We start from the raw sequence: 22624 nt of genomic DNA, 5'->3' as shown, positions 1-22624 counted from the left end.
ATTAATTGTCTTCTTTGATTTGGGTGCATTCTCAAAATTTTGCATATATATATATATATGGTTGATATAGTCGGCCTAACATTTGGGTTCAAGTTTGTGAATATATAGATTCATGCAGATATATTCAAATTTTGGTTTATTCACCCTCTCGGCCCTTGCTTTGGCGTGATCCCCTGCATGCATGTCTTTGCTCTTAATTAGAGTTCTCTTTCTTTTATGTTTTGTATATATATTTGTCTTTATCCTCGCGTCCTTGTAGGTAGATATAGGTTGGGATTCTCGCTTCCTTCATCAATTTTCCATGGCTAGGTCTCCTAAATTTGTCTAAGGTTGTCACGGCCCTAGACTGGGTTATGTTATGGTTACTTAGATTTGGCAGCTAAATCTTGCTTTGAGTCTTTCTTACCTTGATTTCTCTTTGACGCATCAGTACGTTTTATCAGGCAGGTTTGAGAGTATATTGATCTATCTTGTTTTGAAATATTCGGGTATGTCCTCATAGTGGAAATCTATGAAAATGTTGGTACTAAGACAAAATAGAGGAATTTATCAATTTTGGGTTATAGTTGCTCGTAATTATTAATTGGAACTAGCCTAACAGTGTGCAGGAAGAATGTGGTTTTTGTTTTGGCAATCTGACTTTGCAAGATTCACGTGGAGATCTTCGTCATGTCTTACTCAGAACAACACCTTCTCAATATGAGCAGAATATGACTCCATTGCAGTCAAATTATGCATCCATCAGTGATGGAATGAGTATGGTGTACTCGACAAGAATTATCAATTGTAATTTTCTGAAATTGCATTTGGCCATTTATTGTATTACCTGATTATTTCTAGGAATTATTTTTCCTTGGACAAGACCGGAGGTTTTCTTCGCCCGATTCTTTCCTATCAGTGCCCACACAGAATTGGTTGTAAACTTTCATGTATTTTCATTTTATTAATACAATTATTTGGCCACGGCCTATTATCCATTAAAAAAAAAAGATTATTACAAAATCTAAGGCTCAAAAAGGATAAGGTCCTTGTTGGGTCTTAAATGGTGAGGTTCTAATATAACAATAATAGATACAAATAACACACCAACAATCCTAAAACTAATCAAGAAGGAGTGACTCTTAGTGTGTTCCCACAATTGGTAATTTCTACCCATAAATGGATAGCTAGGGATTACAACCTGAAAGAAAAGTATAGGATCCCTTGCTAAAGGTTGCTAAAAGCTTTACCGTGGTTAATTTTATCTCACAAGGAAGTATGTTGCGACTAACTTCAAGGTATGCTCTGCATCCCTTGCACCACACTAAAAGACAATCAAAGGATTCAAGATAAATTGTGGAGTCCTCAAAACACCACAAAGATATCTAAGGCTCAATCCATGATCACTAGTTGGTCTACAAGTGTGCAAGAGAAGAGTATTTGTACACAACCTTTTAGAATAAAAGATAGTTGTTATTTGATTAACCAAATTGAAATGTAATGTTCATTATAATCCCTCATAGCAATGTTTTGAAAAGACACATAAAAAGAAAAATATCCATAAAATTTTCTTGTAGTAGTTATCTTATAAAGAACAATTTGTTAGAAGTTTAATGTTTTGTTCTCTGGCTTTCAAAAGGATTGGTTTTCAAGTTTTGTTCTTTGATGACCAGAGGAAGTTGCACTCAATGATTGGTTAAAGATAGATATAAGAAGAGATCAAATAAATAAATAAAATGATAAATTATAAAAATTACTAAAAAGTGATATTGGAAGCGAAACTTATGTCAATTTGAAGTTTACAAAGGAAATACTCATTTCAGATGATTATACTTGTTTCTTGAGAATTAATGTGGAAAAATGACCCACTCCACTATGTTCGGCTTAAAGCTAGCTGTATAATGCCTACGAAGTTGAAAAATAGATAAGTATTGCAAAAAACTACAAGTAGATTTTACCAAAAAACACATTAAGTGGAGGGCCTCGAGTTCAAAAATTACATTAAGGGGGATCTACATGTTTAACTCTCTACAACTTGGCTCGTATTCGTCAATATGACTAGGGGCTAAGTAAAAAAATACTAGATGGTGTTTAAATAGGGGTTTAAGTTTTCAAACCATTGTTTTCTCTTCCAAACAATGGTTTTGCCTTCCAAATAGTTGTTTCAACTCACAAATAGCGGCTTTAAGAATGTGAATAATGGTTTTGCGCATGCAAACAATGGTTTTAGCTTCCAAGAAATGGTTTTTAGCTAAAAATTCATGGTTTTACCTTAAATATAGTGGTATTGACCTTAAAAAGAGGTTTTACACTTGAAAATAATGGTTTTGACATGTTAAACGTGACTTAGAAATTAAAACATGGTTTTGCACTTAAAAATAACGGTTTTGACAAGTTAAACATGGATTTGGTAATTTAAACATGGGTTTGCACTTGAAAATGATGGTTTTGACAAGTAAATGTGATTAATGCTTTTTTCATAAAAAGACACATAAATTTAAGAGCAAAAAAAGGCTATTTTAAACAATAAAATAAAAACCTTATACAAAAAATTGGATGATTCTTAAGTAGTAAATAGGTGACTTTAAATAGCAATAGAGTAAATTTTACCTATTTTAGCATGGCATTCACCTTGCATATGGTGGTTCTCACAAGATATCCAAGATTTTACCCTTTAAAAGAGTGTTTTTGATAGGTCTACATGTGAATTGACAATAAACAATGCTTCATTTTTTATTGAAAAACATAATAGATTGCAAGTTTTACAATAAGCAGAGCATTTTTATTGAAAAATGTAGGTTTTAATAGTAATAAACCATGGTTTGCCAAAATAACGGAGATTTAATTATATGATCACACAATTTTAGCAATTTTAATAGTGATATTGACATTTTAATGTGCACTTTTAGCAAAGGACTTCTTAAATTCAAATAGATTGATTTTAATAGCAAGTATGTGTTGACTTGCAAACCATATATTTTACTATGAAACTATGGATTTGATCTTTAAAACTTTTTTAAAAATAATAAAAAAAAATCTAACAACAATTACAAAATTGTTAGATCTTGATCAAAACTTATAAATGAAAGAAACAAAATTCAAGCACAATTCAAACATGACATTAGAAATCATAAAGCACAATCATCAATCGAAACATGTTTTCTTATAAATAATTATGTACCCTGTGAAAGAATCATGCTCACATACAACAAAGTTAGTCAAAAAAAAAAAAAATTGTTCATATCAGAGTCACAAAATGTAAACAATGAAATTCATAAACTAAAGATTACAAAGACTTGAAACTAACAAAAGATATTCAAAACAAATCCTAATCTACAAACTCCATTGCAAACCTTAAAAGGGAAGATATGATTGATGTATTCCAATAATGAATATGGTTTTATTTATAGACTTTTGAGTGAGATGAAGATGAAGATGAGAATGATGACATAAGTTAATTGGAAAGTCAATAGAGTCAATACAACTACAAACTAGAAATTCTCTCTTTTGAGGCCAATATATTATAGTATTTAATTATTTATTTAAGTGATGGATAGTTGTGCAGTTTCCATCGCAGATCATGAATTAAGGAAAAAGGAAGAAGTTTCTAAATTAAGGAGGAATTAACTTGATGGATGAAAATTGTGTTTTTAAATAGAAACCAAGTTAACTAATTAGTCATGGCTGAGTTAACTAAAATGATGAAAACAGAAATTTTAAGTGGATAATTAATTCACATTTAATTAAATGATAAATATTATTAATTAAATGAATAAAGTATAAACTAATTAAATTATGAAAATTATTATTAATTAATAATGTAATGTAATATGGATAATTTGTGGTAAATGGGTAAATTGTGATGATTAATAAATGATAAGTGGTAATGATGATGAATTAAGGGTCAACTATTAGGGGAATAATTCAGTGAAAATTTTAGTGTCCATAAACCTCTTGTCATTTCAGACCTTAGATCCCATCTAAAACAAAACACTTTATTATGTTGTTGCATCACTCCCATGTTTTAGGTTAGCATGAAAACATAGTCATGGATCACCATTTGCTCACACTTTAACTTACAAATTGCTAGGAATTGTGAAAAACATGTATTGAAATTGTTGCAATTATTAATCATTTGAACTACATGTGTGTGGGAAGATTGGAATATATTGGGTTGATGTGGAGGAGACAGTTGCAATCTTTTTAGACTAGAGGTGTGATTTCTATCTTGATGGGGCTCGAGAATACATGGGGCAACAAGCTACGTTAGAGCAAGAAATATTGACCTCAAAGTGATTTTGAATATCTTGGATAGTAAATTGCACTTTAAAGGCCATGAATTCATGAGAAAACCTTATTACAAGATTCTTCATTTTTAGATTCTTCTTAATTTTCCTAGAGTCCTTTATCGGGTTGGTATTGATGACATATGCCTTACCATGGCATTATCTACCCATGAGTTAAAAGGGCTTTTGCTCATTTGATGACCAATGGATAAGTCTACTACGCATTCAATAGATATGAATAATATTATGGAGTCCATATATTAATAAATATAAAATATAATATATAACTAAATTTTATGTAGTTAATGTTGCAAAAAAATTCTTTTTAATGACACAAGTTGCCTATATTATGAGCAAATGATACAACTTGAGATCAAAGGGATAAGCAGATGATTTGCATATGGAGATAATAAGGAGCCTGAGGCAATAATGAGCTTGGAATCACTAGAGCAGTTTTACAACAATATTATACGTTTGCAAAGATTCCTTCCACCCAATATTTGTATCATGACACCAAGATTGAGATGATAAAGCTTTCAACAATACATAAAATCCATACCTACTAGTGAATGATCCTCAATAGTACTCCTCTCCCATGTCCTTTTGAATTAGATGTTGAAGTCTATATGCTCTATAATAGCTCTTTTATTGTAGCAAGATTATCAATAAAAATAAAGCCTCTACCCTTTTTATGAATTTGTTGTACAATAATGTAGCAATACCCAATTGATCCCAATCTAAAAGTAATGCATGTCAAAATGTTGCCCTTGAGAGATAATGCCAATAATCTAAGATCCATATCGAACGTTACAATACGATGTATCGCACAAATATTTGCTACATCTTGAATGTGGTCAACAAGTGATACAATCATCTCAATAGAAAATAGGGAGTCCTTTAAGAGATGATTTGGAAATATTTCCCACATTTACAAACATATACCACTGATTTGGGTATGATCAAGTTAGATTAAGTTAATCATTTATATGCATAAACATGTTATTTACACGCTATTCATTACATTTCAGACAAATAGATCAAGATGAGTCAAAACATAAAACATATATACTTTTCACCCTTACACATAGCTTGTTACCTTATTATAACTCAACTCACAAAAATGGTAAACTTACATAACATCTTTGAATTTTGAAATTAACATTTCTACTAATTAATTGGAGATTTGAATTCACTCTAACTTTTTTAATAAACCCTTAAGAGTTTTAAAATTAACATATCTATTAATTAATTGCAAAATTTTGATTCAGCATAACATTCATTTTTTATAAACCCTCAGAAATTCAAAATTAACATATCCATTAATTAATTGAAGATTTGGATTCATTATAACATTTTTAATAAAAATTCCTTCGACCAGATCATTCTCTATAAACAGCCACACTTATTTGATAAGTGGATTTTGGGAGGAAAAACATGTGAAATTAGTCTATCTGTCCCTACTTCATGGACCTACTAACTGCTCATGCAAGTCGTTTACCCAATACTCATGATTGAAAGGTATTTGGCAACCAGTTCAGTTGCGTATCTCAACGAAACTAACAAATTTGAGGAATCTTGCCTACGTCCAAAATCACGAGCTGGATAGATGGAGACAAGACTTTGACTGACCGTTTTTTTATTTAAATTTAATTTTCAAAATGATAGCAACATACCATCGAAAAATGCCAATATTCCTACCTACATGAATGAAATATGTTGAAATTATTGATATGTTCTTTTGTAATTCACCTACCAAGGCTATGCACAAACTCTATGTAGAATTACAAATTTATGCAGTTCAGTTGGTTTTGTTATATATTTTGTTCATTTATGTAGATTTTTAGTAAGCTTTTCATTTGGGCTGTCATTGAGCTGAAAATGAGTTTTAATGGGGATTTGGAGACTCATGAAGATGTAAAGAGACCATTGATTCATAAACTAAATAGTTGGTATAGCAATTCCAGGATTATCATTGAGAAAGGTGGCAACAGCAGTCAAGTTCCAGGGGTTACTTCCAAAGGAAGTTCTACTAGTGCTGTACTATGTACACTTATTGTAGCTTTGGGTTCGCAGTAAGTTTTATTCTCTTTGATGTAACCAGTCATTTTGAGGAGAGTGTATTCATCTGCTCTCTTTCATTTGTACAATTACTTGTTTTATTTTTCTTCTTGATGTTTTCAAGCTGTTAATTATAACAGCCACAGGGAAATGTGCACAATGAGGGTTAGAACATTTGTTTTCTGGGTTGGTTTAGAATCTTAGATGCCAAGCAGCATTTCATTTTATCCTTATGTATTGGTCAATTGTAATCCTCATGAATGCATTATCAGGCTTAAAACCCATTTCCATTGGAAATTTATCGACACAATCAAGTCAAAGGCACATGCTAGGTTTTTTTTTCATTCTGCTAAAATTTGCTTGCAACTTGCGCTCAATGTTGTCTGAGAGTGGAATATAAAGCAAATGTTAGAAGCTTAATTCCTCCCAATTTTCCTGTATAGGGGGTTTTATCCAGTGAGGCCGTTACCTTAGAAGCTAAGTAAGAGCCTACTAGGGATTTCCCTCTGGGACTCACACCAGGTAGCTCCATTAAGCTTAGAAGCTACGAACAAGGAGTTTCTGTTCTGTCAAAAAAATTCTCACTCAGCCTTGACTTGTCCATGTGTGGTATGGTATTACTTAAAGGCCACTAAGTGGACTCTTCTATTCTTCACGTTATAAGAGAGGAGTAGATGAATAAGTTATTAATTGATTTAGGTACAGTGCTTTAATGGTAGTAAAGCTAGTTTCAACTTTTGCTTCTCTTCCTGACTCCTTACTAAGAGCTCAAACTAATAAAAAATCAGCCTTAATTGGATATTTTGTCATTGTTTTATTTCTTCACTTTTTCTCTCTAAAAATTTAAGATAGCTTCAAGAATCAAAATCAGTTTTTCTTCATCACCGAGTGGGGCAGTTTTAACGAAGGTATAATTTGACTTTTTAAAGCTCTCTTTCTTGCAGTGGTTGTAGATTTTACTAAACAATGTGCTGCCCATATTATTTGTCCATTCCTACATCTTTCCATTCTTTTTGTTGTTATAACTCTAGACGCTCCCTCAATAATGCCTTGTAACACTACATCTTTACCCTATGATTTGAACCTTAATTCCATCCTTTGATAATTTTGTGTAAACTATCCCAAAGAGTGTAGCCATTGCACTCCTAAAACCACATCAGTTTTCCTATACCCATCAAATAGAACTCATCTTGCATCTTGTGTCTACCAAGGGTAACCTCCAATTGTTGAATTTCCTACTGCTTGGAAAGGTAAAACCGTCTACCACTATAACATTGAATCCATTGAAATCTTCTATTTGTAAACCTCTTGTAGCAACTAATCTTTCAACGATGAAATTTTGTGTCGCTTCACCATCAATTAGGACCCCTGGTACTTGAAAAGGATGATATATAGGAGCACCTGACAAGGTTGCAAGTGTGCACTTTGAACATTCAATTTCTTCTTTAGTTCAACATTTAACTACTTTGGGTTCTGATTCTTCCTGCTCATCCGACATTCCTTCTATGTAATCTACTTGACCTTTTCCCAAACAACAGTGTCCAAGTTGCCACGGCTTTCTACAAGAAAACCACAGTTTGCTTCTGCGTAGCTCATTTTTGGTCACTTGATTAAAATTACTCTTGATGGTAATGCTTTTTGAGAAAAACCCTTTTGAAAAGTCTCTAGATTCAGCCCTATAAGAAGATTTTCCCGAAAGAATTTTTATTCTTGGCAACGGAATTCTCTAAATTCAAAGCTCTTTTGATATTTTCTTGAAGGGTTAAAGGATCAAATGCTTTAATTAAACTCCTAAGAGTTCAATTAGTGCGATGATAAAAAAATGGTTAATCTTCTTTCTGAAACATGGAGCACCATTACTAATAATCTTTGGAATTCTTCTACATAATTCTCCACCATCCCTTCTTGCTTTAATTGTGCCAATTCTCTAAAATGAACTTTTGGATCCTTTCTATTGGATCTCTCACTTAACCTTTTGCAGGATTCATCATTTGTGTTTATTAGCTTGTGACCTTGGGTAACCAACCCATGGTACCACCATTCATGAGCTGATTCTTCCAATGTAAGGTTGTGTTGATGTGTTTTTTATGCACATGCGAACACAGAATAAAATACCTAAAGGTACCTTATCCTCTCTTGAGCAAAGTTTCTCGACTGCTGAAGATCTCGCCGAAGGATCAATCGAGGCAACTCCAAGGTTCTTGTTTGTAGGTTCTCTACTCGTGGATAAGCTCTCTGTGGTATGATGTGATTTTGCTGGAATCACAAGGGGACTTACACTTGACGACCTAAACGTCTGATTTGCTTTGAATATTACTGGAACACAGGATTTCACTAGCCTAGATTTTGAAAAAAAAGAAAAAGGATGAGGGCAAGGAAAGGATCTAATTTTGACACTAAGAATGTAGGAGCAATGAATAACCTTTGGTGAAATTCTAACTAAGTCTTGTTTTGACATCCTGGGACCATCTCCACAAGGTTAGTGCAATCTTTGGAAGAAAGCTTTATGATGTTCAAATCATCGCTATAAGCATAGACACCATCAAGTTGATGCATATCAGTGAAGAAGCGACAATTGAAGTTAAGCTTAAGCTGAATGATTCCAGTTGACTACACAAGGCAAGTCTGCAATCAACAAACTGTTAGTAGTATGGATATACAAATTTCACCATCAATCAAACACATTTCTTCCACTCATCTAATAACATGAAATCAAATCTGAGAAGTATAAAGACCATACAAATTGTTGAATCGACCCATAGATTTCACCATTTCTTCAATGAAGTTTTACAAGTCTTTTACAACAACATCTTGGCAACAATCTTTGCCTTCTCTTGCTATTCTACTCTAATTGCTATTCTATCAACTGACTATTCACTATTAGCTAACTATTCACCTACTATCAACTATTGACTAACTATTATTAGCCTTTACAAAATGAGGAGCCAGGGCTTATATAGTGCCCTTAATACAATTCGATGGCTCAAATCAACTTGAGATCAATGGCCGAGATTTTACAATGAAAACCCTAATTAGGGTTTGTTACAACAAACTCAATTTTGGCCAATGAAATAATTGCATTATTTGGACACATGTCTTCTCTGGAATATTCGACCAATGGATAGCCGGGGTAGGTACATTGAAGTTTGTGTCATCTTTGATGAGTCAGGTACATTGAATCTGGACACGCTGAGGTGGACCAACCCAACTGGAGGAGTGATGACTGGGATGCCACCCTGTCTGACACTTGGTTGATGCTCAATTTGGTGATGCTAAGAAGCTAACTTTAGTTAACTCTTCTAAAACTGTCTGTTTCTCCAATGGACCCTTGCTCTGACCTCCTTTGTCTTTGATGTGCAGGATGGATGGTGTACCTTTCCTTCGAATGCCGGACTGGAAGAGGTCGTCCCTAATGATGCTGGACCGGAGAAGGTCGTCCTTGTTGATGCTAGATTGGAGAAGGTCGTCCTTGTTGATGCTGGACTGGAGAAGGTCGTCCTTGTCTTGGCTTGATCTTCTTTCATCTGCAAAACAAATCAAAAGATGATTAAGGACATAATAAATTCATTTCAACATAGTATTTCACACCTTAAATCATCAACAAAAGATATTAAAATGAAGTTAGTTCAAGACTCTTTCTAGGGACAGGCCCTATAAGAATTTTGCCCTGGACCCTCTGGAAGGGTCAGGAGCAAATTTTGCATTCCTGGCTCATTTAGACCTCCTTTCAACACTACCTCACAATTAGCTCCTCGCCTGGCCCCAACAAGGTGAAAAATAGCAGTTTCAAAGGATTTCGCCCTAGACCCTTTGGAAGGGTCAGGAGCGATTTTCTTGATTAGGCCTCAATTACCCCATTTTTTCACTCCAAAATCCTTTGAAAGGTGAGCATATGCTTGTTTTAGTCCAACAAAGTCTAGGGATCCATCCTTTTAGCTTCTCACATGGGCAAATTAGGTGATAATGAGAATTTCGCTCTGGACCCTTTGGAAGGGTCAGGAGCGAAATTCCTTCTTTAGGCTTTATTTTACACTTCCTTTACTTCAATTCACCCTACAAGGCAAGAATATCTCACCCCAGCCTCAACCATGCCATAGGTATCAACATTTTAGCTTCACTCAAGGGAAAAATGGTTGATTTGGAGAATTTCGCCCTAGACCCTTTGGAAGGGTCAGGAGCGAAATTCTCATTTGGCTTCAAAATTTGCATTCTTGGCGACCAAAATTCACTCTAAGGCAATCCAAATGACCTCTCTCACCCTTGTCCAGGTTTGACTTTGCTCAAATTTTGGAAGAAAAGGCAGTTTTTAGGATTTTCGCTCTGGACCCTTTGGAAGGGTCAGAAGCAAATTTCTTGGTTTGGGCTAATTTCCATCATTTTCAACACCAATTAACTTCAAAAGGCAAGAACATGTCTCCTCGCACCCATCCAAGCCATGAAAACCTAACATTTGACTAGAATTGCAAGGAAAATAGGTGGTTTCAAGATTTTCGCTCTGGACCCTTTGGAAGGGTCAGGAGCGAAAATCACTTTTTGGCTCAATTCCTTCAAGTTTGATAATAATTGGCAATTTGGAGTCATTCCTAAGGCCTTCTTTAATCATGATCCACACTAGATTTGGCATGAAACTAAGGGAAAAGATAGGTTTTGCACAATTTCGCCCTAGACCCTCTGGAAGGGTCAAGAGCGAATTTCCCTTTCTAGCCCAAAATCATAATTTTTTGAGACAACAATCAATTTAAGGACAATCTAAAGGGCATCCCTCACCTTGGTCTAGGCATGGCTTGGTACAAATTTTGGAGAAAATGATGGGTTTTAGGATTTTCGCTCTGGACCCTTTGGAAGGGTCAGGAGCGAAAATCTTGTTTTAGGCTTATTCCTCCATCATTTCAACTTGAATTCACCTCAAAAGGCTAGAAAACACTTCTCCTCTCACGTCCAACCCAAGTTTGACTTGATTTTGCAAGGAGAAAAGGTGATTTTAAGATTTTTTGCTCTGGACCCTTTGGAAGGGTCGGGAGTGAAAATCATGATTTGACCTTGATTCTTGCTTTTTTCAACTCTAATTTTCTTTGGGAGGCAAACATAGGCTACTCTCCTTTCATCTCCATCTTGGTCTTGACTTTAGCAAAGGGGAAAATGAGTGTTTTCAAGAATTTCGCTCTGGACCCTTTGGAAGGGTCAGGAGCGAAATTTCTATTCTAGGCTCAATTCACCTTCAAACTGACTTGACTTTGTCTTAGACTCGATCCTAGTTCCATTTCCTTCCATATCCTTGCAAACTTGCTTGACCACTCTTTGACTTAGGCGAGATATTGTGTCTTTGGTGAATTTTCGCTCTGGAACCTTTGGAAGGGTCAAGAGCGAAAATTGAAATTCGCTCTGGACCCTTTGGAAGGGTCAGGAGCGAATTTTGACATTTTAGCCTCTTCGTCAGGATTATTTTATGGAATATAACATTTATGTATAAGTGCTTTCTTATACTTTAAGTTATATTCCATATATACTTCCAGGATGTTTGAGAGTGGTTTCGGACCTCCAGGAGTTATATTGCAAAATCTAGTTTTTGGAGGATTCTTCAATTTTCCAGACTTCGCCAAATTTTAGGATCAGGACACTCCAGAATTAGCCAAATTTTAGGGCATTTGAAGATCAGGATGACATTCCAAACTTCATCACTCACCGACTTGACCTAGCTTAAGCAGAGCCTGCTATCCAACGATCCCCTCGACAGCACTCATCCTGCAAAGGCTAATAGACAAAACCCTAAAAGACCTAGAAAACAGACCCTAGAAAGCAAAAAGCAGGGGTCCCCATTTGCAATGGGGCGATGTGTGAATACATCACAACAGGTTGCAAATTTGATGGCATCTTCCTTGATCATTGGTTTCAATGATAGATATGTATCTAATTTCTACCCATACACAAGCAATACTCTTATTAGACCCATCAAATGTAAATAATGTTAACTTGCCCAAAGCTTCATTATCGATCCATTTCTTCCTCTTGTCATATTTATGTAATTTGTGAGATACATTCCTTCTTCAATTTCTCTACAGAGATTTCTATATACTACATAACAAGCAGTGATATCATTTTGTACTCAATTTTTTGCTTCTTCAGTGGCAACTTCTTCTCCCCTTTGAATGAATGTGGGAAGGGGTCTATCCATAGACCCAAACTTGTTTCTTTGTGTGTAAGTTTTCTTGCTCATTATCATTATCATTAAAAGTTTCCTACTATCTTGATTATTGGAATTTTCTACTTTATGGAGGGCTGGTCTATAGAGGATAGGAGACAACTCTCTCCGGAGTTGTCACAGATGCTGGATCAACTTGTTGAACAAGATAAGTCTTTGTAGTTTCTCTTTGTTGGGCGGTTGGCCTTCTTTTGCTGTAATTCTTGTCTATTTTGAATAAATTTTTACCCCCTTTATTGGTAACAATGCATAATCATAAGATCAAATTTTCTATCTATTTCATTTGCATAATCACAGTTGTCATTTTCTTTAAACATTTTTACTTCTATTGTTTCAGAATCCAAAGGGACTTCGATCACTTTGTCCTTAGAATCTGATGTTTTTCTTCGTTCTTTTTGATAATATTAGCTGACTCTATCACTTGAATTGCATATGAATGCAGGCTGGCTAGATCTAACTTTGATACCATTTGTAATGTCCCCTTCAAATTTTATCTTGTTTTCTTTAATTATAATAAACCTTAAAATGTATCTCAGAAAATATAGAACCGATCATCTTATCTCTGCTGTGAATCTTCCTCTGATCTGCAGTGATCTCTCTTCATTTAAATTCCTTTGATATGTCTTTGAGTCTGTCTGAATCAAGGGTTTCGTCCACTAACTTGGTGATGGAAATTAAGGGATTTTCATCCTTTAATTTCAAACCTTGGGGGGTTTCAACCTCAGGTTGCTGAACTACAGTTCACGTTCCACAAGGAGTAATAATATAAAATATCTTCACAAAAATTGGTGTCTCCTTCTCCGTGATTGATCTTATATTACTTTTTCTTTAATAGACATAATTCTTCACATGCCTTCTGACTTTATTAAAACTAAACTTCACTTTAATTTCAGTTTTATTATTATTAATCTTTCCTTAAGAAATAGCAGGCATCCTTCAACTTCAGCACTGCGTGCTAAGTAAATTCTAATTATTTTAGGACTGCCAATGCCCAGCATTACCAAATAGCATTTGTTTTATTGTAACGAAGGGACATTACAACCTGCAACAAGCACAGTTAAGAATGAGAATAGCATGCGTCTTACAAGTTCCAAGTATTACTAGATATAGAATAGTAAAATATTTTTCATATAAACAATCATATGATGCTACAATATTAACAATTTAAAAGAACAAAAAATAATTCCCGTGATGAATTGTACCATATAAAGTGTGTGAACAATGGTACTTTCCAGTTATGTTTCTGGCATTGATTGAAATTATTTCCAGTAAGTCTTGGCAAACTTGTGTGTGAGAGTTGGCTCAAATCTCATAAATATCTCGTTGTTATTTATTATGTTCAATTTCTAGAATTAAATCCATCTATTAAAACCTAATCCAAAAAGAATGAATATTTAGACTATAATTTCTTACATTGTTTATAAAAGGAATAAAAAATAAGTGTACGAGAGAAAATCACCATGCAAACAATTTGTTTCTCACATAAAAAGTGGATCTAATCTTGTTGTGCACTTTCTCCTCTCAAACAGGACCTAGACAACTTATTTAAACATTCTAAATATCTCTCATATTTCAAAATATGAAATAGGATAATAATATTGCTGAATTGACATTTGGAAGATGAAAAACCAAGCAAATTGATATTAGTCATCTTGTTGCAGAACGGATATACATCACCTACCGAAAGCGGCATTATGAGCGATCTCAACCTAACCATTGCTGAGGTATGTTTCATTACGCTTAGAGCATTGTATGCACCTCTCTCAGCTAGAATTGAGGATATCAAGCTTACCTTTCTTGATGTTTGGCTTCTACAGTTCTCTTTATTTGGATCACTATCCAATGCCGGGGCAATGATTGGGGCTATGGTCAGTGGACTACTTGCTGATTATCTTGGAAGAAAAGGGGTATATTTTAGGATTTCATGATGCTTGAAGGAAAATATAAGTTGATATATAAAAATCAATTTGTTCCTTTCAATCTTATTTGATGTAAGATGCCCCTTTTACAAGTTCTGATCTTTTTTGGAGATTTCTCTTTACACAGGCACTGGTAGTAGCCTCAATACCCAATATTCTAGGGTGGATAGCCATTTCTTTGGCAAAGGCAAGTTGCACTATTGCAGTACTTCCATAGATGATTTCTGTGTCATATAGGCATGACCTACAAAAAAATAGTCCCAGAATTATGGCATGCATGTTTCTGAGTTAAGCATCCGAACATCTGTAACTCACATATGAAAAATTTATATTTTATTAGTTTAATTTCATTATTGCCATCTCAGTGCAGGATTCTTCAGTTTTGTATATAGGTAGGTCATTGACAGGCTTGGGAGTAGGAATCATGTCATTTACTGTAAGTTCATTGATTCATCACTACCCTTTACAATAAGTTAAAATTTTCTGTCATTATGTTTTCCCTCCATCGTGAGATTTATAACTTGTACTTTCCAGTCAATTCTTATTATTTGCATAGAGAAATATGTTTCTCAGCATAATTTCTAATTAAAAATTCACTAAAGATGATTTCTAAGAACAAATGGAAAATTATCGCTTGCCACAACAGTATTCAGATATTTACTTAAAAAGCTTTCCTGCATGGAAAACAAAGTTCGAAGGTGATCTTCCTAGACACATTTAAAGCTGAACTCCTTGTCAAATTGTGAGATGCAAATTGAGTTATCTCATCAAAAACTTCAAACAATATAAATTCCTTAATACCAGACATTTGTCTGTATTGGTCAGATATTTTACACTCCCATATTGCACTGCTTCTCTTCATTTTGATGTTAGCCAATAAAAAATTTCCATGACTAATAACAGTGAACAATCTTTGGAGTTATGAGGAAGAAAAATGGCCTAGATATTGATGTAATTGTCTACATTGTATGTTATGATATTTCCAGGTGCCTGTGTATATTGCTGATATAGCTCCTAAACACTTGCGTGGAGGTCTTGGCACAGTCAACATGGTAAGAACTTAACCCATTATCAGTATTTGCTGAGAACTCAACCTTTATACTGGCCTTAAACGTAACATATGGTCAATGATATTCATTTGCAAAGTCCAAGTTGTAATAAATTAAGAAACTTCTTGTGAAACAGCTTTCCGTAACAATTGGTATATTCGTGGTATATCTATTGGGAATGTTCATTTCCTGGAGACATCTTGCAATTGCAGGTATATCTGTGGAAATTATATGAAAGAGAGGAGAAGGTATAATTTAAATCATTTTGTTAAAATTTCATGGAGTAGTTGCCAAATAATGCTCACCTTCCCAGTATTTTATGGCTATGCAGGTGCAGTTCCCTGTAGTTTATTGGTTCTTGGGCTCTTTTTAATCCCGGAAGCTCCAAGATGGCTGGTACGCTTCAATGAAGTTAGATTCTAGATTTTAATGCGGTGTTAAATTTCAATAATGAAGAGATTGAGAGTTTTCACCATCATTAAAACTCATCCTGGATAATCTGTGTGTATGGGCATACAGGCTAAGATTGGTAAAGATTTAGACTTTGAAGCTTCCTTAAAAATCCTTCGTGGGTTGGACTCTGATGTTTCAATTGAGGCAGCTGAAATTAGGGTAATTCTTTCACCTAAAATATTATCTTCCATTCATTTCCTTTACACCATATCCTTACTGTTCTATCAAAGTAAAAACAGAACAAAAAATCCATAATCTTCTTTTTGGCTTTGCATTGGGTGGTCCAAGCAGAAAGAAACATCTTGTACCAATTTTTCTTTACCAGACCACCCTTGTAAATACCTTAGCATTTAATCTCCTCAAATGAGCTATTCATTTACTAGACCAAACCTCCAAGTGGGAATTGGCAGTTGTTTTCATGAATGAGCCTTTGCTACAATTAATCTGAAAATTTGCTGTGCTTTAGAGTGCAATGGAGCTTAACAGGAAAGAATCAAAAATCAAATTGTCCGAGCTATGCCAGCGGAGATATGCATTCCCTCTTACTGTAAGCATTCTTACATGACCCTGTGAAAACAGGAATCTGCAATACATTCACTATGTTTTGCACATCTCTAATTTTGCAGGAAATTGTATATGAAATCTTTCTATGCTTCTGGTTAAGATGTTGGTGGAGTTGTTTATAAGATAGTGATGATTTAAGGCTAAGGTTTTGTCAGATGTCAACAAAATGGAATGTCAGAGGGACTACACCTTTGGTTATTTCTGCCGTATTTTTGTCTAAATGTTTCGTCCAAATTAGTCTCTAACTTGTATTCTCCAAATGAAGTTTATTGCAGTTCATTATTATTCTTTTATCTTCCATCCAGTAACTTGAACACTAACTAATGTACGTATAGATGGCACCCACAAATCACTATAATCAGTATGCAACACATTTTTTTCAGAACATCTGAGCATGTGGCTCTTAATTTTGTCAATCTCCATCTCCTCTGTGTAAGTACTCAATGGGGGCTTAGTTCGTGAGTTTGAAATCCCCCATCTCCCTTCTATTACCTTTTAAATTCCAGAGAAACAATTACGATTGACATCTTAAGCATTGCCTGCACCAGATTAATATGAAGATGTTCTTCTTTTATTATTAAGCCATATCCTTGTTTGATGAAAAATGTGACCCCAGTTACATAGAAAGAATCACTTCAATCCTTTCCTTTGATACATTGTCTTCAATATACCATGCTTTCCACAATGTTCTACGCACTTGATCGTAGTCCTAGAACTCTCATAGTGCATATTAGATTTCCTTTGCTCTAGCATTGATATGTACAATCACTGAAATTATCTCAAAGGAGTGGATTGTTTTGGCATGGATTTAATTCATAAGTAATAAGAATTTCTTTGGAATTACAATATTGAAATGTGTTTTGATAATGCAAGTTGTCCAGGTATCAAATATATCCTCCAACAAAGGTGTATTTTCATTATATGTCCATGTTCAAATTCCTTCACATATGTGTGTGTTTCCATTTCTTAGGCACATCATCTTCTCAACTATATCCTTTGTTCCACAGACCAGCAAATCCATGATCCACCAAAGTCCTTTACTTGACAACCTTCAAGTTCTGTTCTGCTAACATGTGGTTAGATGCCCACCTTCTCATTGCAAATTCTACTAGCCACCTTGCTAGTAATCTCTGCTAGAACTGCATCTTCACTAGAATTTCATTTAGCATAGTAGATTTACAAATTTATCCATGAATTACTTAATCTGATTTTCCTCTTTTATGCTTGCTTCATCTGTGTATCCTAATGGTCACCTTTTGAGATCTTAGTTGATTTAAGTGAATTAGCATTTATTGATGGAAATGTATGCTATAAGAGTCTTATTGTTTCAGAATGTTTGCTGTCAGATTGGTATTGGGCTGCTTGTATTGCAGCAGTTGACTGGAATAAGTGGCATCATGTTCTACAATGCTTCCATTTTCAAATCTGCTGGTAAGCTGTTTTAATAAAACTTAATTTTTCTACCAACCAACAGTGGTCCATAACCAACCATTTTAAAACCCATGCATTGCACATACCTCAAAGTACAAAAGATTTGGCAGACAAGAAAGAATGAAATTATGTTAACGTATGCAGATGGCAAAAAGTAGGACGGGATTCAAAAGTATATAAAATTATATGAGGGAAGTACCTGGTCAAAAATTTTAGGACAAGAAGGGGCAGTCCTATATTTGTAGGAAATTTTTAAGTTGAAAATGACTCTCTTGTAAGAGATGTAGAATCTACTTGGGAAATAAATGTGTAATCCAGAATGAAAATCGTAACTAATTTCTAATAAATCCAACAGGTATCTCAGATGCTGATGTTGCCTCCCTTGGACTGGCTGGAGTTCAGGTGATTGTGAAGTTCTAAGCTGGAAGTGCTTCAGCTAATTGCTTGACAAAAGATTTGGAATAAGGCCTTTATCGTTTTTAATACAGAACTAACAGCCTTGATCTTGTATAATGATGTCATATAGATTCTGATGACTGGATTCATTGCATGGCTAATGGACAAGGCTGGTAGGCGTCTTCTCCTCATGGTAAATAAATAAGATACTTATACTAATGCTCTGCTACCACATTGGAAAATCACTACACATTCAACTGAATCCTTGTAAGCGAATTACATGTCATTTCTTTCACTTTGCCAGATCTCATCTGCAGGAATGGCAGCCAGCTTTTTCCTCATAGGGGTTGCATTCTACCTAAAGGTACTCTTTTCAACTACCACAACGTTTCTTTTGTAGCAGATGCAAAACATTTGCAGGCATTAATTTGTGCATTTGCTATGGACAAACAGGAAAAAAGCAAATTCTTATTGTTAACCAACTATTTATGTATTTTGATGACCTGAAGAATGGAACTTAAGTAATTCCTCACTTTAAAGTTTGATCTCATGCTTCATGGAATCTTGCAGAATCATGTGCTGGGAGCTTCGTATCTTTCCAGTATTTTGGCTTTAATTGGTTTACTGGTAATCTTGGGAGTCAAGTTAGCTCTCTGGTTTTCCGATTTCAATGCAAATGATCACACTTCCATTATAGTCAATGCCTAGTGACCAATTTGACTGATTATTGCTCTTTGACATAGGCTTGCATTATCTCCTACTCTATTGGTATGGGGGCCATCCCATGGATTATTATGTCTGAGGTAATGTGTCTTCTCCAATTTACACTTGAGACATATTTTTGGAAAAGGCTCTGATTTTGGCATATTTTTCAATTTAGAAAATTGAGTTTTACACAGTATAATATTTGGCATTAAAGAAACAATTTGCAAATTTTGAACAAGTGGATGTGATCTAGTGGTTAAAGTGTCATGATTACCATCACCCAAGTAATCATGCTTCATGCAAACTCATCAATATAAAAGCGTGTGGGTATGCCTGGTAATGTAGAAATTGGCCTTTTATAATGCTCCGAAACTTTGATCTTATCTTAATATTAACCTTCTTGGTCCAATTTCCCGACATACTAGGCATCCCATCTATGAAAGATTCCATTTAAATTGTTCTGATTTGTGGTTTTATATATGCTCAACTATAAGGCATCCACTCTATTCTACTCTATTACTGCAGATATTTCCTATCAATGTCAAGGGCGTTGCTGGTAGTGTGGCAACATTGGCCAATTTGTCTCTTTCCTGGGCAGTAACAATGACAATAAACTTATTATTAGAATGGAGCAAAACGGGTAACTGTTTAACCAGATCATCAATTCCAATTCGGGAACCTAGGGCAGGTTTCCTTTTTGATGTTTCTATGATCACTGTTATAGGATCACAAACTAAAAGTGAAGTTTGTTCCTTGCAGGAACATTCATGCTGTATGCCCTGTTCAGTGGTCTTACCTTAACCTTTGTAGTACTGTTTGTACCTGAAACTAAAGGAAGAACTCTGGAGGAAATTGAGGCATCACACAGATAAGTTTGGGGCGGTTAGGAACTATCAATAGTACTCTTGGATGATACATTGCTATATAAGCATCAGGTGGCTGTGGTTTGTGGATGCAATAAAATTCATTGGCCGTGAAATTGAAAGATAAAGCACTATACATGGAAATATATTTTGTCCTCAAAAATTTGGGTCGGCAAGTCGCACTAAATTAGGTGACATCTTTACAGCTGCCCATATATGGAAATCCATGGCCTATTTTGATAAATAAACCTTGACAAAAGGGTTTTATAATGAACTTTTGGGGCATTTATATAGCAATGGATATTTGGTATTGAATAGTGATATATTGTGCTTTAGGCTCTTCAGTTAGCTTAAAATTATTGATTATATGCTCTGTAAGAATTGTACTCCAAATCTTCTGTGTGAAACTAATTCGAACATTTTATTGGTACTCTTTGGTGCAGTTGCGTCATGGAATTTGTACAAGGATAAAATATAAAATTTGGTGTTCACAAGCAATTCTCCGTCAGATTTAAATACTGAAAGAGACTCGAAACTTTTCAATGTGATTTCCCAAATGTTATAGGAAAAACCATGAGTTACAAATCAAACCTACCCTGAAGGTGTAATTTGACTTACAGAGAAACAATTTTATTATTAAATAAAATAGATTCCATTAAGAGCAATTCTCACTTGAGATCTGCATCATTTCATTTTGTTTCTTTATTATTTATTTGACAAATTTCAGATTCCAATATATGGAAGAAGTTACAAATGTTAAAACGCAACAAGGCGGCAGTAGAGTGAGCTGAATCTTTGTAGAGCCCAACAAAATCTGAATTTTTGTTATATTGACGAAGAATGTTTAAAAAGGTATATGATCACAAAGAACATCAAAATAAAAAACAAGAGTTATAATGAAGTCAACACTGCCATCCCAAAAGGGCAACTGTTTACAAAATAACCATCACAGAAAATTCATAAAATGAAAATAAACAAACAGAAGTTTCATTGCGAAAGGTCGATTAGGAAGAGAACCCGGTTGCCTCAAAGTTGCTGCTTTGGACTGAATCCTGACCGTTACCATCCAAATGCTCAATGATGGCTTCCATCTAGGTCTTCAGACTCTTCATATGATTCTCTGTGAGATGCTCCACCCATTTTGGTGATTGAAACGGGGGTGAACAAATCCACTATTGGAAGGAGAAGCAAAAAATGGATTCCGAGTTAGGAGCGACAATAAAAAAAAATAAAAATGTAAGAGCGACTTTCTTGGGTTTTGATGATTTGTATGATACGGGAGAGGAGCCATTACATGTGCACTCTAACTTCGGGGTCTATGTGACCGAGACTAATTTTTCAAACCGTTCAGGTAGACTGCTGAGTTGGCAATCTAAAATCAAAAGTTGACATGCCATCAATGATTTTTGCCATGTCAATGTTGAGTTGTCATCCAAGTGGTAAAAAAAATGCCACTTCGGAACATGAGCGGGCCCACCCTCGAAACATGCCACGCTTTTTGTTTGCATCGAATGGGTTGGTCGTGTGGCGATCACTTACTTGCCCACCTTACCAACCATCTACTCCGCCCAATTCTCCCACCGCCACATTCAAATTCCAACTGCACCTGCATTAACTACGTGTCACCTCGCCTTCACTGTCTCAGCTTGGTCGCATTTTTCAAAGTGTTTGGCCTTCATTGTGCTCGACCCCTCGTACATTGTCTCGAAGCCCGTTCATTTCCTTCCTGCTTATGCTCTGTTGGTGGTTTCATCTGCTGCCACAACCTACTCGCCATGGAACGCCTTCAACCCGGATTTGGACCAAAATGTGCGCACCCAAAATTAGATAACGCCTCAGTGCATACCCTATTTCGCAGGATTTTGTCTTCTTTTTATCTAAATTTTTGGGGTTACATTTCCATGTTCGGCTCCATTTTTTATTGTGTTACTCCCTCGCCACCTCCACTTCGCATGTACAAAGCCGAACGATGAGGACGACGGGGATCTACTTGCAGATGTTGAATCGACTCATTTCCCCTTCAACCCTGGTGAGGATTTTTCCTCACTAAGGCTCACGAATTTGCAATGTTTCGTATTGTTTTCTTTCGACATTTGTCCTCTTACTTGATCGTTTAAAAAATTGTTTTCTTTCGACATTTGTCCTCTTACTTGATCGTTTAAAAAATTGTTTTAACTGTTTGGCATTCTTCATAATTTTTTTGTTTCTAAATGTTTGGCATTCTTCAAGAAATTTTTATGGTTGTTTTTGGTGTTTTTTGAACACAACATTTTGTGTTCATAAACACAATTACATACAAAAGGGAATCGTACTGCTCTGTTCTGGCATTACTGTAATTTTAATGGTGTCGTGTGACTAAAATTTTGTCTCATTTCATCAAACAATGAATCTATTGGGAGTTTTGGCATTGACTTGCAACATCAATGTGGTTTAAAGGTTTACGGATTTAATTTCACCATTAATGTTTCAAGGGTTCAAGTATTTCAATTCTTTTGGTTCATTGTTAATCTATAATGGGTTTGTGGGTTTAAATGTTCATTTCATTTACGGATTCACTGGATTTAGGCTATTAATTTCACATTTACTGTCAAAAGGGGTATCAATTTGAATGGTTCATTGTTAATGTATAATGGGTTTATGGGATTAAATGTTCATTTCATTTATGGATTTTGCTTCTGGATTTAGGGTTTCAATTTCACATTTACTGACAAAGGGGGTTTCA

General features: G+C 35.0%; 1 protein-coding gene across 1 annotated transcript in view; it reads left to right on the top strand.

The window, feature by feature from the left end:
• Positions 1-20260, top strand: part of LOC131875011 (sugar transporter ERD6-like 4) — a 40274-nt gene extending 20014 nt beyond the window's left edge. Inside the window, exons 2-19 of the mRNA XM_059219011.1 lie at positions 6102-6302; positions 14184-14246; positions 14340-14429; positions 14569-14628; positions 14812-14877; positions 15428-15493; positions 15627-15702; positions 15822-15886; positions 16010-16102; positions 16410-16490; positions 17854-17938; positions 18294-18340; positions 18465-18527; positions 18639-18698; positions 18905-18961; positions 19078-19137; positions 19565-19679; positions 19799-20260. Of these exons, the coding sequence (XP_059074994.1) occupies positions 6102-6302; positions 14184-14246; positions 14340-14429; positions 14569-14628; positions 14812-14877; positions 15428-15493; positions 15627-15702; positions 15822-15886; positions 16010-16102; positions 16410-16490; positions 17854-17938; positions 18294-18340; positions 18465-18527; positions 18639-18698; positions 18905-18961; positions 19078-19137; positions 19565-19679; positions 19799-19911 (1461 nt within the window). The 3' untranslated portion in view covers positions 19912-20260. The remainder of the gene's footprint in view (positions 1-6101; positions 6303-14183; positions 14247-14339; positions 14430-14568; positions 14629-14811; positions 14878-15427; positions 15494-15626; positions 15703-15821; positions 15887-16009; positions 16103-16409; positions 16491-17853; positions 17939-18293; positions 18341-18464; positions 18528-18638; positions 18699-18904; positions 18962-19077; positions 19138-19564; positions 19680-19798) is intronic.
• Positions 20261-22624: the final 2364 nt, after the last annotated feature.

This window comes from Cryptomeria japonica, chromosome 4 (assembly GCF_030272615.1).
Source record: "Cryptomeria japonica chromosome 4, Sugi_1.0, whole genome shotgun sequence".
In the NCBI taxonomy this organism is placed as follows: domain Eukaryota; kingdom Viridiplantae; phylum Streptophyta; class Pinopsida; order Cupressales; family Cupressaceae; genus Cryptomeria; species Cryptomeria japonica.
Note: the sequence above shows the minus strand (reverse complement) of the source record. Positions and strands in the feature narration are given on the sequence as shown.